This window comes from Microcaecilia unicolor, unplaced genomic scaffold (assembly GCF_901765095.1).
Source record: "Microcaecilia unicolor unplaced genomic scaffold, aMicUni1.1, whole genome shotgun sequence".
NCBI lineage: Eukaryota > Metazoa > Chordata > Amphibia > Gymnophiona > Siphonopidae > Microcaecilia > Microcaecilia unicolor.
Window position 1 is genome coordinate 46,442 of NW_021963122.1, and position 15,875 is coordinate 62,316.

General features: G+C 41.6%; 1 protein-coding gene across 1 annotated transcript in view; it reads right to left on the minus strand.

Annotated features, from left to right (window-relative positions):
* Positions 1 to 6,455, minus strand: part of LOC115458963 (rab11 family-interacting protein 1-like) — a gene marked incomplete at its 3' end in the record, with an annotated part of 51,839 nt that extends 45,384 nt beyond the window's left edge. The window contains exon 1 of the mRNA XM_030188819.1: positions 5,997 to 6,455. Within this exon, the coding sequence (XP_030044679.1) occupies positions 5,997 to 6,346 (350 nt within the window). The remainder of the gene's footprint in view (positions 1 to 5,996) is intronic.
* Between the last annotated feature and the right edge of the window lie 9,420 nt (positions 6,456 to 15,875).

Genomic DNA, 15,875 nt, shown 5'->3' on the forward strand with positions numbered 1-15,875 from the left:
TTTAAGTAAATGGGTGTCAGATACCACAGTAGCCAAATCCATGGACCATCTTTGTGCCACCTTCTTGAGTTCAAAATGAGGGGTAAGTCCAACAATTCCTGATGGTGATAGCGTAATGGCACGCATACTTGCCATATACTAGTCTAGACTATAAGTTTTGGGAAGTTTCTCATATATCTCAGCAGTCAATGCTGAAGCAGGCAGAGATGATACAATGTTTGAGTTGCAAGTAAGAAAACACATCCTTGTCATCTAAATAGAGAAAGATAAGGCTGTACGAGTCCAGCCTTTGTAACTACCTGAAAGAGAAAAGTTAAGCCTTTCTGTCGCCAGGACCAGAAGCGAGCCACCAACATTCCCAGTAAAAAATCACAATTACCCTGAACAGGCAACAGAGGTGTTACCTGGGGTAGCAACTTCAGGGCATTACAAACCCAGCACTATACTGCATAGAGATGGCAAAAACACTGATAAGTATGACAAAAGGACTACAGATGTGAAACCCTAGCATGCAACACGTAACTAAAGTGAAAAGGGTGGGATAGAACAGTCTCGGTTGGAGTATATGAAAAGTGAGATGTGCCCCAATACCAATCGTTAATGTGTCGCATGCCACAGACCAAGGAAACTAAACGGACTGATAATAAACCCAACCCCCTCCCCTGTTCCCTAAAAAAATAAGCTCTAGATAATGGTAGCCGGTCTTGCTTCCCGTTCCATAAATAAGCATTAAGCAATTTCACCAAGCACTTATCCTGTTTCACACTAAGTACAAATAGTAGCATTTGACAAAGCCGATGAGGTAACATGACCACATTGTACAACGCCACTTTCCCCATTAACGACAAGGGCTAAGACTACCAGGCTTTCAACTTAAGTTTTAGTTTATGTAAAAAGGTGTTCCAAATTCTGAGAAAACAAAGTTGCAAGGTCTCAAGGCAAGTAGATACCTAGATATTTAATTTATCCCGCCATCCACGTTAAAGGGAATTCCTCCTGCCAAAGGGTACAAACAAAATTTTGAAAAGGTAGCGCTGTGGATTTTTGAAGGTTCAACCTAGATTCAAAATAATAGTGAAATTCATCAACTAAATCCAACACATGTTAAGGAGTGCTGGGGGATAGAAAGCACCAACACATCATCCGCATCCCTACTGGCATTCTACGTGCATCAGTTTTCTCTATACTTGGCTTTCTTTGTTTTGCTTAAATTTCCACATCTTGACCAATCTTTTATGCTATCACTCAAACCTGCTTATTTACTTGTTTTATAATTTTAGACAGCCTTTCTTGAAGGCTCAAAACAAAATACAGTAAATGGACTAATAACATGCAAAACAAGAAACACCAAAATAAACATGAGACAAACAAGTTAAATGTGAATCATTTTGGGTCTAGTATTGAAAAAGGCAGTGTCAAAAACAGAACAGAATAGATCTTCTGCCAGATCTTCTACCTCCCTTCATCTCATGCGCTCATCTGAGACACGTCCTTCCAACTGATCTTCATACAACATCCCCAACAACTGCAGGCTTCTCTAGCCTCAGCTAAGGTCTGTGTTCATGACTCTACAAGATAGACTGGCCAAAAATGGGAAAATAACAAGGTGGAAACCACTGCTAACAGTAACATCAATGCTCATCTCGCATTTGTAAAATCACACTTGGATGATCCCCATGCCTTTTGGGATAATGCTCTATTAACAGACAAGACTATACAGGTCCCATTATGTCCGGTGTAAAGCAAATACAGCATTCCACAATAAGAATATCATACCAAACAGTCAAATATGGTGGTGTGGGGATGCTTGGCTGCCTCAGGACCTAGAAAACTTGCCATTATTGAAGAAACCATGAATTCTGCACTATACCAGAAAATTCTTAAAGAGAATGCTCAGTCATCTGTCCATGAGCTGAAGCGTATTCAGGTTTCACAGCAAGATAACAATCCACAACAGAAAAGCAAGTCTACATCTGAATGGCTGAGGAGAAACAAAATTAAAGTTTTGGACTGGCCTAGCTGAAGTCCTGATTTGAACCCAACAGAGATTCTGTGGCTGGACCTGAAATGAGCAGTTCACACACAAAAACTATAAATTTGTCTGAAATAAAACGGTTCTCCAAAGAAGAGTGGGCCAATCCCTCGACAGCAATATTAAAATACTAATATCAAATTATAGCAAGCGTTTGGTTGCAAATTATTGCTGCTAAAGGTGGTACAACCAGTTAAGTTTAGGGGACAAGTTACTTTTTCACAAGGGTGATATGGATGTTAGATGTCATTTATTTTAATGAACAAAGCTGTGTTACGTTTACTGTTCTGTATATTACATTTTGTTTACAGATCAGACAGAAACCATTCTATGTGACATGTGTAATGATAGGAAAAATGGAGAGGGGAAGAAGGCTTTATCGCATCACTGTACTGTTTTCCCAATGTCCTAATTTCTGACAACTAAGGTACAAAAGCTATTTCAACAGATTCTACCTTTTATAAACAGTTCTACACATTGTGTCTGGAAAAGCAGAAACTCCACACTACTGCTTTACTTCTACCTTCTTCATTTTAAGAAGAGGTCCTTGCCAACCTGCTCATCATGTGACCATATTGTTTTGCATGTGAAGTTTTGTATGGTCTATTATAAACACTATGAAAACAGGAGTGGTTTCCATCACTACTTAAGTTCTTCATTTTTTATTTTTTGAACATATCCGCTGATCTTTTTCAAGTTTTCAATCGAGCCAAACACAATAAGTGTAAAGAGATGCCAAAGGTAATATCACTTTTTAAATTCGTGCATTCAATTAGCACAGTTCAATAAAGTTAAAAAAAAAAAGTACTAACCAGCTTGAGAGCTACAAAGATCTCCCCTCTCACTTTTGTCTGATACTTCATTGTTTGAGAAAAGATCTGTGAAACTATTACACTGGTTTTGCTTTTCAGTCAAACATTGGCACATTTGTTATATTTTTGACACCCAAAGTATTTATCTAAACAGTGTGGCTGTAAAAATGTGTTTAATACCTATATAGGTTTCTATACAGGCTGGGCAAATGAAGACGTTTTTAGGATTTAAAAACTTACTTGTAAGTTATTTAGTGCACAAAAAATTTGACACTGTCTCACTCTTAGCACTACATCACCAACATAAAAAAGAAATAATTCACTGCCACACCTGCTTGTTAGTTAATCCGTGGGTGGATCACATTCCCATCCAAATGAACTGGTAAATTATTAATGCTGTATTTTGGTTTCCTTGTACTACACTTGTTTCATATATATATTGCAGTATGAAACAACTTTTATAGATGACTTTTAGCAATTGTCTGAATTTGATCACAGCACTGTTGCAAACGGGTCAATAAAGTGAATTTTATTCCACAGAGTTGTACATGATCCTGCATGTCACATTATGTAGCTATAAACAGTGAGTTATTCTCACTCTTGCATATGTTCACAACTGTGAAATAACTCAGCTTTTTTGGCCAGACAGTAGCAGCAATGCACAGAAGTATACAACAGAAAGTGTATTACCTCTAAAAACGTAGGATAAAAGGGGCTAGTGTTAATGTACACAAAGAGAAACCAACAAACCTCACTTTACAGGGCTAGATTTACTGAAGTACATTACTGCACGCTAACATGCATTAATTTGTTTTACTTATCTATTTACTAATAATACATAGTGATAAGGTAGTGCACTTTAGTAAATTTAGCCCTTAAAGGGGAAAATCTCTTGTAATTATTAATCTGACCAGAATATATCACTGCTATAAACAAGCCACACAAAAATATTTCCATACTAGGTTAGCAAAATGACTGACAACATCTAGACTTCATTCTCTTTTGGCTAATTAACACTGGTTTTGTCCATACTTGTTATATCTTGAAACTCTATATGCAAATAAGGAAATAAATCTTTGCGATTTACAAGTCAACCAACAGTATGCAGAAAGCTGTGCGTAACAAACTGAATCAAAAAGTTTTGTTTACCAATGCAGAAAGCTAATCATAAACAAATTTAAAGCTGGCAAAACTTGTGCAAAACTGTCAGGCAGGTTACCCTGATTAGTTCACAAGGTTCTGCATGTCCGAGAATGTCAGCACACGTGTGTGGCAATGTTATTCTGTGGACAAATATCAGTCTACAAAATTTTCTTCCACATAAAGGACTAGCGTCTTTAAGTGGTGCCTAAAAAAAATCACCACCGAAAAAAATAGCACTTAATACCAGGAACTGCGACTATATTTAGGCGTGACCATTTACACCAATGAAAACCTGGTATAAATCCCCATGTGTAAATTAGGCGCGGTTCCCGGTAATTCTATAACACACATACATTTTAGGAACGACTGACCTGCCCATGCCCCTCTCATGACCACGCCCCCTTTTCAGATCCACACACTAGAATTTAGGCACATCTCTTTATATTATTATTATGTTTATATTTATAGTATTGCTAATTAGTGCAGATAATTGCTTATTGCCATTTATTGGCACTGATTAGCTCACTAACTAAGTTGCATACACAAATTTGGATGCAAGTCTAAATTGCACGCACAGCTCAAATCACCATATATAGAATCTGGGGGGGGGGGGGGGGGGGGGGGGGGAAATGTTACATTTATACGCAGAACAACATTTAAGTCAATGTAACATAGTAATATAGTAGATGATGGTAGATAAAGACCTGTATGGTCCATCCAGTCTACCCAAGATAAAGCTTATTACATATGGTATGTGATACTTCATATGTATACCTGGTCTTGATTTGTTCTTGCCATTTTCAGGGCATAGACTGTAGAAGTCTGCCCAGCACTGGCCTTATTTTCCAATTTCTCAGCACAATATACAAATGCAATTTTTTTTCTGCTTCTACGTGGGTGCAGAACAGTCACTTCCCGTACTATCTTAAAAGTTGTGGGTACTGTTATGCTTGCAGCAAAGATGAAACTGGCATTAAGTGCACTCTGACCCTACTACAAAAGGATGAAATAATCCTTCTATGCTTGGTCAGACCTAGCAAGTTCTAGCATTGTGCTGGCCTTAAATCTTCTATGTACTTCTCTGCACTGGGGCTGAATAGCAAATATCCTCCTTACCATTCATTTTAGTGTTCTATGCATAGACTCATGCAGCACTATCTTCTTAAAAAAAAAAATAAAAGAAAACCCTGCTTCTCTATCACACAGACATAAATTCTGCATCAGCCCCAGGATTTAAGAGAAATGTTTTTTTTTTCTTATCCCTGCATTCATATTTGCTTAGTTTATTAGTCTAAATCATTTTAATTATTTTTCAAAGAAGTTCATTTTGTTTTCAGTTAGTATATAAGACCAATAAGTAGCATGAGGATTTCACTACTCTATCCCTTCCTTCCTTCCTAGGAAGTGACTGAGAGTTTCTATTATACCTTTAATTATCGTTATATACAAGACAGAGAGAGAAACTTCCTGTATGTAATCATTTAATTACAGTGCTTCCTGGACCTTCATTTAAAATATAGGCATGCAGATTACCTATGTGACTAACCAGTCAGTATCTCAAGATACCAACTTTGAGGCAACTATAGTCACGTTCAAAAAACCAGGAATAAACGTGAGCTTTAAGGCGCTCTTGTTATTCTTGTGAGTTGTGGTGGGAGACTGGGGGTTGTTTTCTAAAGCCCATGTCTTGCCATGACACTCATTGGGCTTTGCTGGAAGTCTAGGGACAGCCAGATAAAATAGCCTCCTATATTTCTCCCACCTCCCTATCCCCCACCTTTATGTTCTGGGCTAAAGTACGCGTACTGCAGATAGCCTCCTTCTTGTCTTGTTACCCTTAGGTTTTTCTTATGGCCCTCAGAGGAATTAAACTGAAGAAGAAAAATAGACTGAGCTTATTTTGGTGCTATTTGGATCTTCTTGTGGCTCACCCTGTAGACAGAGATAAGAGAGAAAAACAGAGACAGAGAGTCTAGGAACAGTCAGACCCGGCTTGCTTCAGCACTCACTGGCACTTCCTGCGGTTCTTGTCCTGGTGCAGATCCCACAGGTTGAGGGCAGCCTGGCCCAGGAACTTGTCTAGCCCGACCAGGGCCCGGTGCATGACGATGACATAGAGAGTGCATCGCTCCTGGTTGCCCTGGTGCAGCAGCGGCAGCTCAAACGTGGCTTCCTCCTTCCAGACCGGCGCCAGGCTCTTCTCGGACACCGACGTGGAGTACTTCTCCTTGCCCAGCTGGATGATGCAGTACGCGTCGTTGGTACCAGCCTTTCCCTTGGTCCGCAGGGCCTTCGCTTGTAGCACAGTCACCTGCACGTGAGTGGGGAACCAAACCTGTGACTGCTGGATCAGAGACATGTTTATGAGGTCGAAGAATTCACTGTCGGGTTCGCCCTCGGATTCTGGATACCGCTGTATCGGCTGCTCCCGAGCCTCGCCGCTTCCACCTTCTCTCACCTGCCGCCGCTTAGCAACTGTGCCACCACGAGCCGCCGCGTCGCTAAGGTAACCTACTTAGATCTCGCGAGAGTGGAGGCACGCGCGTGCCAAGCCTCGATCTGGACGCGCCGTACGTACCTCCTCCTCCTCCCTCCCTGTGTGATGACTGAGAGGCAGATGCAGCAACCAAACGTTAAAAAATCTAAATCGTTAAAGTCCCTAACGATTTTAAAATAACGAAAAATGCACCAGGGGAAGTTAGCTTAGTGTTCTGTGTCGTATCCGTGCGTCATGTTTTAATGCCACCAAATCTTTTTGCTTTTTTATTCTGAAGAATTGTTGATACACGTCTTCTGTGTTTCTTGATGAGCCTTTTTAGTTCTCTATTCTTTATGTCTTCCAGTTGAGCAGGAAAGAAGTATCTTCCTCCTCCCTGAACCTAAAATGTTCACACTTCAGACTACGAGTTTCAATTCATCATAATCTTTACCAACAGGGAGGGGTAAAGTTAAACCTGAGGTTTTTCTGGGAAGGTTCTGTATTTACGTATTGCGTTCTGAAGGAAAGTCAAACATTGCACAACACAAATTCTGCCCCACCTTGAGTTGGAGAAAGAAGGGACGTTTAAAGCAGCTACATTACGTGTGGACTGGTATGAAGCAGATGAGATTAGGAAACCTCGTGCTAGAACTCCATAACAGGGATGGGTTCTGCTCATCGAAATGTTTGCAAACAGCTCGTTAAATCTTTTTCAGGGTAGCCTCTCGCAATAACTTTGTTATATAAGTTTTTAAAACATCCAGTGCAGAACAAAGCTTCCAAAATGCAACCTCCATGAGTCAAAAGGAAAGGATTTCAAATGATTTATGTGTACTTTCTCGTTCTTTGAACCTCCACCACCTACAGACATTTAAAGGGCAACTGTATAAACTAGGGGCTAACATTTACATACAGATAAATGTGTGAATATTTACTAGCATATACGTGCATGTGTTCATAAATACCCCTAATTATATAATCATGAGTGCCCAATTTTATGCTTACCCCCAGATTCTATAGCACGACGTAAGATGCTTGTGCAAATCCAGTTGTATTTTGGATTTGCACGTGCAACTTATTTAACAAGCCAATCATTGCTGATAATTGCCACTTAAGCAATTGTTGACACTGATTGTCATTAATTAGAATTTACGCTCAGAACTGCCTAAGCTTATCTATAACGTGATGCGTGTAAATTCTAAGTCACATGATGGCCATAGGGAAATAAAGAACCAGAGCAAATTAAACAGTGAAGTCTAACCACCAGGTAAAAAAACAAAATATGAAATAAATTAATGCTAAACCATAAAAGTGGTATATCACTAATCAGAGAGGGGTCCTTTTACTAAGCTGCGAGAAAAAGGGCCCCGCGGTAACGGCAGGAGCTGTTTTTCCCACGCACTAGGGCCTTTTTTCTGCAGCTGGTAAACCCCCCTCCCCCCCAAAAAATGGCCACGCAGTGAGATAACTCATACCACGTGGCCATGCAGTTGGGAGCCCTTACCGCCACCTACTGAGATAGCGGTAAGGGCACCCGCTGTAACCAGGCGCTAACCGGGCAGTGTGCGGTGATGCCACATTACCTCCAGGTTATCACCGCGCTAATGCGGAAATGGTGCATGCTGGACTCGGAATTACAGCTGGCAGCCATGTTGGGCCAGCTTTTAATCCTGGAAGAGTGAGTAGTAAACCCACGTTGGGCTTACTGCCATTATGTAACAGGGCCCCATAGTCAACTGTGCACACTATGGAGTGAATTCTATATATGGCATTGAAAAAAAACCCTATTCTATAAGCCGCACTTAAAGCTAGATATGGTTTATAGAATAGTGCTTATACCCGGGGATTGCGCCTAATTTTAGACAAGGCTGCACCATTTGGCGTTGTTTCTGATTTTCGGTGATAATGGAAACCAAGGACGCCCATCTCAGAAACGACCAAATGTAAGCCCTTTGGTCGTGGGAGGAGCCAGCACACTCGGGTATACATATAAAGTATCACATACCATGTAGAATGAGTTTATCTTATTGGGCAGACTGGATGGACCATACAGGTCTTTATCTGCCGTCATTTACTATGTTACTATGAATGAAACATAAAAGCAAAAGTCAGAAAACAGATTTAAAAAATGTGCCTTGAGTCCCTTATGAAATAGTACATACCAGGACATAGTCCATAAGGATGGTCCCATTACAGGAAAAAAAAAAGCACAACTGAGTGGACATCTCATCATGTACAACTGAAAATGACAACTGGAAACTGGATAGTAAAGACCGAGAACAATCATGATCGCTCTAACGTCATCTCTCCCAGAACTAGACATCATGATTTTATATACACACGTGCATAATGAATGTAATTTCCAGAAGCTATTTATCTTGGTAAATGGGCTGTGTGGAAATTATCTCCCATCCCTGAAGGGAAATTATGGATTGCTGATTGTTTTAGTTTATAATGCTTGACTTTAATGTTCTTTGCTGTCCCTCACCAACCGCCCAAAACTGCCATCCTAGATGAACACTTGATTTGCCTAATTGTTCAGCCAGCCCTGATTATGATTAAAGAAGAGAGAGCCCCCCCCCCCCCCCCCCCTTATCTCTGGATACGGAAGCAATTGTTGTTTTTTAAATTTTTGAAAGATATGTTTATTTGAAATGCAACAAAATCCAGTAAGGGGCCATTAATCCAATACAAGCCCATTTCTTGCTAATCATTAGCACCACCTGCTGGGTCTTTGATGTATAAGCATACATGCTTATACGTACCATGCTTTCTGAAATTGTCATTTTGCTTAGTCCTCTAGCTTTCACTGAGGTCTGTGTTTAGGGATTAAGCAGAGAAAATACTTATGAGCTGTTTCTGATTAGTTTGGGTCTAAAAATAAGAGGAGTAGCCTAATGGCTAGAGTACCAGTCTTGTTACCCAGAGATGGCCAGTTCAAATCCCACTGCTGCTCCTTGTGATCTTGGGCAAGTCACTTAACTCTCCATTACCTCAGGTACAAAATTAGATTAGATTGTGAGCCCTCCAGAGACAGAGAAGTACCCAAATGTAACAAGTAAATCAAATTTTTACTTGTTCCAAAAGTACAAAGACTAGGGGACACTCAAAGAAGTTACATGGAAATACTTTTAAAACAAATAGGAGGAAATATTTTTTCACTCAAGGAATAGTTAAGCTCTGGAACTCTTTGCCAGAGGATGTGGTAACAGCGGTTAGCGTATCTGGGTTTAAAAAAGGTTTGGACAAATTCTTGGAAGAAAAGTCCATAGTCTGCTATTGAGACAGACATGGGAAGCAACTTCTTGCCTTGGGATTTGTACTATGGAGTGTTGCTATGATTTGGATTTCTGCCAGGTACTTGTGACCTGGCATGGTCACTGTTTGGAAAGCAGGATACTGGACTAGACGGACCATTGGTCTGACCCAGTATGGCTACTCTTTTGTTCTTATGTACTACTGAAAAAGGTGTGAGCAAAATCGAAATAAATTTTGCTTATCCTGAAAACCAGATCTATTCAAGGATCCTGAGGTGCTGATTTTGGGAAATCCTGAAATTGCTGGTTAAACTTGGAGCTGTAAGAGCTGATAATGAGATCTGCTGTAAAATGGAGCAGATCCAGATGCATTCATCCTTTTGTACACCAAGAAGAGCAAAAAGACACATGTGGGAGGCAGTTACCTCGTAAGCCTCCTGGTAACACATACCCCCCCCCCCCCTCCCTGTGTGTTAGCTGCCATGTGCTAATACCGACACAGCCCATTCACTTTGGGACCCTTTTACTAAGCAGCAGTAAGCCCGTCTCAGGCTTGCTGCGTGGCAATCCAGAGCTACTGTCGGCCCAACTTGGGCGCTGGGGGTAGTTCCACCCCCAGCACATGGCATTTCTGGAGATAGTGGAAATATTTGAAAATATTTCCACAGGGGGTTACCCAGTGGTAATTAGGAAGTGCCCGGCTATTGCTGAGTTACCACGGGAGCCCTTACTGCCACCTCAATGGGTGACAGTAAGTGCTTCCCCTGAAATGGCTGCGCAGCAAGTATCGATTTACTGCACTTGCCCTTTCATCTTGGCCATTTTTACCCACTGTGGTGAAAGAGGCCCTGGCGCACAGCTTAGTAAAAGGGCTCAGCTTGGTAAACAGGGAGAATATTTTGCGAACATCTTTTTTTTTCTACAATGAGCTTGAATGTGTTTCATTGCAAGCTTCAGGTTCATTTAATTTTATTTCAAATGAGTTTGAGCATTTCCTTTTGTGCTTCACAGATAATTTGAGGAGCATTGTTCACTGATGCAGACAATCGTCAACTCACCTCAAATGCACTGGATTACTGTTGTTGACCTACTTTCGGTCCAGATCCTTGGATAGTTGTTGCATGCACATAAAATCAGAGCCACCTATGATTAGGCTTATCATATGTCCGGGTTTACCTGGACATGTTCTCTTTTTGAGGGCACCACGGGGCGTCCAGGCAGGTTGTTCCAGTTTGTTCGAGTTTGCGGGCAGGCTGGCTGGCGGGTCTCAGCATTCCTTCCCCTCACATACCTTATCGTGCCCTGGTGGGCCTCTTCAGGGAAGGAAAGAACCCTACTCTTTCCTACTCGGCGCTGCTGCTGACCGCTCGCTGCCGGTGCCACTTCAAAATGGCTGCAGAGACTTCAAGCGGCGGCCTCATGAGACTTTTGCAGAAGTCGTGCGAGATCACTGCTTAAAGTCTTGGCAGCTATTTTGAAGCAGCGCGGGCAGCGAGTGGTCGGTGGCAGCGCCGGGAAGCAAAGAGTTGGGTTCTTTCCTTCCCTGGAGAGGCCATTAAGCCACCAGAGCACGATAAGGTACGTGAAAGAAGGGGAGGGAATGTGGATGGAGTCATGTGGGCTTTGCAAAACTTTGAGAGATTATTAATTTGTACCAGCAAAGATAATATTTACAGTTATGAGACAAAGCCAGTGTGTGCTGAACAATGTAAAGCACAGTGACAAGGAGCTTACCATGTGAAGTTTAAGTACATGATGTATATCCAGATAAGTGATTAATTTTATGACCATGCAGGAAGGTGGGATTGAATGTAATAAATCTATAAGTTTCATATCCTGGTACTCTGTAGTCTCTATTGCAGTAAGCATGGGAAGATCAGTTTTCAAAGCCAGGGGTAAATTATCTATCTGGAAGTTATCATCTCTTTTTTTTTTTTTAGTTACATTTGTACCCCGTGCTTTCCCACTCATGGTATGCTCAATGCGGCTTACAGGTGCTTATTTGTACCTGGGGCAATGGAGGGTTAAGTGACTTGCCCAGAGTCACAAGGAGCTGTGCCTGAAGTGGGAATCGAACTCAGTTCCTCAGGATCAGAGTCCACCACCCTAACCACTAGGCCACTCCTCCACTTAATGTGGTTAAAGTACATGCGTTGTTCTGTAACTTATATACTCTTTGTTGCATTTAGGTGAAGCATTCTTGGGGGTGGAAAATCAGACACCGATTTCATTTTCAAATCTGCATGTTATTTTAAATGAAAAAAAGTGCCTGCAGAAGAGTATGCTTTGCCTTTGAAAATTAGTGCAAGGCCCTGGGTGGTTGGAGGGAGGGAGGGAGCTGTAAAAAAAAAGGTGGGTGGAGGGAGGCTGGAAAAAAGATTGGGGAGGGGAACATACATGGGGGAAGGAGCAAAAGAGGAAAATACACAGAAGGGGATGGAGAAAAGTGGAGAGGGGAATATACTGCTCATGGATGGGAGGGAAAAGAAAGTGGGACATGCTCATGAAATGTACATTTCTAAGCATTTAATGAGCATGTCATGTACATCTTTTCATTTTGTATAACTTCCTATTTCCTCGAGGGCGGGACTCAGTGAGTGAAGGGTCAACGACGAGACGGTTTTCTTTATTTAAAGTCAGCAGCACTGCAGATTGGAGGTGCTGGCAGGTGGGGGACTGTCAGGGGGAGTGAGAGGCGCTGCACCGGGGGGGGGGGGGTGCCGTGTTGCACTGCACCCGGGAGGGGGGGTGCACACAGCGGCGATCCGCCCCGGGTGTCAGCCACGCACGGAACGCCACTGCAGCTAAGCTCTGTCTTTCCCCTCTCTTTGTTTGTTTTTTTTTTTTGTTACATTTGTACCCCATCATGGCAGGCTCAATGTGGCTTACATGGGGCAATGGAGGGTTAAGTGACTTGCCCAGAGTCACAAGGAATTGCCTGTGCCTGAAGTGGGAATTGAACTCAGTTCCTCAGTTCCCCAGGACCAAAGTCCACCACCCTAACCACTAGGCCACTCCTCCACTCCACTTTATAACCAGAAATCCTTTTTACTTGTTTCAAGCTGCTCCATGCACCCACCACCCTTTCTATGAAGTAATATTTCCCTTTTGCTGCTCTTAGCTCTTTCATCTTGGAGCTATGAGTTTTGTTTTTAGTTCAGATTCAGGCTGCTCAATTTCTATTTCAGCACAAATTAAACCTACTGGAAGGCAGATTAATGTCAGGGCCAGCAGTGCTGTTCATGAGCCTCCCTGTTTGTAGGAGGAGCTGCATCCTTATACCTTGTGTTTTGTGTGGGACTGTTGTGCACTGTTATTTTTAGTCCTGTCTCCCTTTGTCTTGTCTGATTGGCTCTTGCTGACTTCAGCCCAGAGAGCAGGGAGGGATCAATATACTCTGCTTCTGGATTGCACCAGCAGTGAGTCATTAATTGTGATAATCTTGATATCAGTGGTTCCTGTGATTCTCATGTTCTTTGGTTCTTGCCTGTCTTTCAAGTTTCCAGCTGGCTGTGATTCCTGGTTTCCTGTGCCGGTGCTCAAGCTTCCCTGTTCTGGATTTGTTTCTATTCCAGGTGTGTCTCATGCAGTGGTGTAGCCACCTGTTGCTGGCGAGGATGCCCAAGCCCCACCAACTGAAGAGATCTGCTGCCTGAACTGCTCCACATGCAGAAAGTTACAGGGGAAACTCCATATGATGAGAGAACATGCCACCTGTAGAAGCAGAGATTACATCAAAGTGAAAGCGGTTAGAGCTCTGCTGATGTTCATAAATATTCTAAACCAAGCATCAGTAGGAAAGGGAAAAGGGATGGGACTTGATATACTGCCTTTCTGTGGTTACAATCAGAGTGGTTTATATATTATATACAGGTACTTATTTTGTACCTGGGGCAATGGAGGGTTAAGTAACTTGTCCAGAGTCACAAGGAGCTGCAGTGGGAATTGAACCCAGTTCCCCAGGTTCTCAGGCTACCCTCTGTCTCTCTGTTTTGACTTTCTTTCAGCTCTTCTCCCTGGGTATTGGGGCTGCTGTTTATAGGTAGTTTCAAGTGTTTATAGCAGATCATAAGCAAAAATGTTTTGGCAAGGTCAGGAGTCTAGTTGGCAGACACTAAAGTCTGGTGTTCTGCGGGGCTCCTCTATCAGCTGCTTTTTTCAACATTTTTTGCATAATGCATAGTGGCTCTTTTGGTTAACCAGTTTTGTAAATAAAACCCTGTAAGAGGGATTTAACCCTGAAGTTCTTGCTTGTATAGTACTTCTATTCCAAAGTCATTAGGGGCAGATTTGACTTTAGTTGATAGCTATTGACCTGTTCCTAGTATACCATGGTTGACTAAGCTATTTGAGTTTGCTGTTTCTGATCAACTGATTTATCTTTCATCTTATAATGGTGTGCACTTTACAGAACATGGTTTTAGAACATTTCACAGTACCGAATCATTACTTATTACTCTAATATCAGAAATAAGGAAACGCCTAAGTCAAGGCAAACAATCTATATTTATTCAATTTGACACTTTGTTGGCTTTTGACGCAATGGATCACCAATTATTGCATCACAAGCTTAGTACTCTTGGCCCGGGTGGCTGTGTGCTAAATTGGTTCTTCGAATTTCTGAGTAAGAGAAGGTACTGTGTCCATGGAAAAGTTTTTTTTCATCAATATGGGCAGGCCATTGTGGGGTGCCATGGGGCTCCCTACTGTCACCATTGTTGTTTAGAACCAAATTCTATAAATGACACTGATATCTCAGCACTGAAAAAAATAGCGCTTAGCACTATTCTATAAATGGTACTCAAAGTTAGGCGCCATTTGTAGAATAGTGCTTAGTACCTGGATCCATGACTACCTTTAGGTGTGAGCATTTACACCAGCTGAACCCTGGTGTAAATCCTTATGCCTAAATCAGGCGTGGATCCCCCTTATTCTATAACAGCACCCATAAATTTTGCAAACACCCCTGATCTTCCCACGACCCTCCCATGGCCGCACTGTCTTTTTGGAGCTGCGTGTAAAATTTATGCGCAGACCTGGGCACGTAAATTAAAGCCAATTAGCACCAATAATTGATTGTTAAGGCACAATTATAATCGCTAATTGACTTGTTTTTCAATTAATTTGTAGATGCGATTTTTAACGCCATTTATAGAATTTGTGGTATAATGTCTACCTAAGCTCATTGGGAAGGATGTTGGATGACTTGAGTGTTTTTATTCTCTCATATGCTGATGATATTTTTATTTTAAATCCAGTGTTTGAGGATTATGATGAAACTATGCAAGTTCTAAAACATAGCATTCAATTGGTAGATAACTGGACCTTTGATAACTTTTTAAATCTTAATAAGCAAAAAATCAATATAGTATGGTTCAGGGCAGAGGATTAACCTAATGACAATCTGCTAACTCTGCCCTCCGGAGAGATGCTCCCTATTGACAGTAAATCCAAAGTTTTAGGTATTATACTGGATTCAAAACTCACGGACATTGGACCTGGTCCTTTTCCAGCAGTGATTGACGTGTATGGCACTGCAAGGGGTCTGATCGAATACAGAGCAAGTCTTCTGGCCAACAAAGGATTTGTGATGCTAGCCCTGGCTTGTTTTGGCTTTGAAGATCTTCCTGCAGGCCTGGAAGAGTTCCAGCTGGACAATTTCCAAGAAGATGTATCAATAGAAATCAAACAAAATAAAACATGGATAAGATACCTTTTTTATTGGACATAACTTAATACATTTCTTGATTAGCTTTCGAAGGTTGCCCTCCTTCGAAGAAGGGCAACCTTTGAAAGCTAATCAAGAAATGTATTAAGTTATGTCCAATAAAAAAGGTATCATCTTATCCATGTTTTATTTTGTTTGATTTCTATTGATAACCTTAAGAGTGGACTAACATGGCTACCACACTCCTCTACTCAAGAAGATGTAGAATTTTTGCAGACAGCAGTTGGTGGAAGTCCAATTTTTCTGTTAACATCTGAGTCTATTGTACAGCTAATAAACTTTGCGTATAGGTGTTCTTTGGGCCTAAATAAACTAGGATTCAGCAAGATGACTGGAACAATATTTTGAGTGTGGACCTTGTGCTCCTGCAGCCCATGTATTATATCAGGATGATGATTTTTGTATGACTTTAGCATCCAGAGTC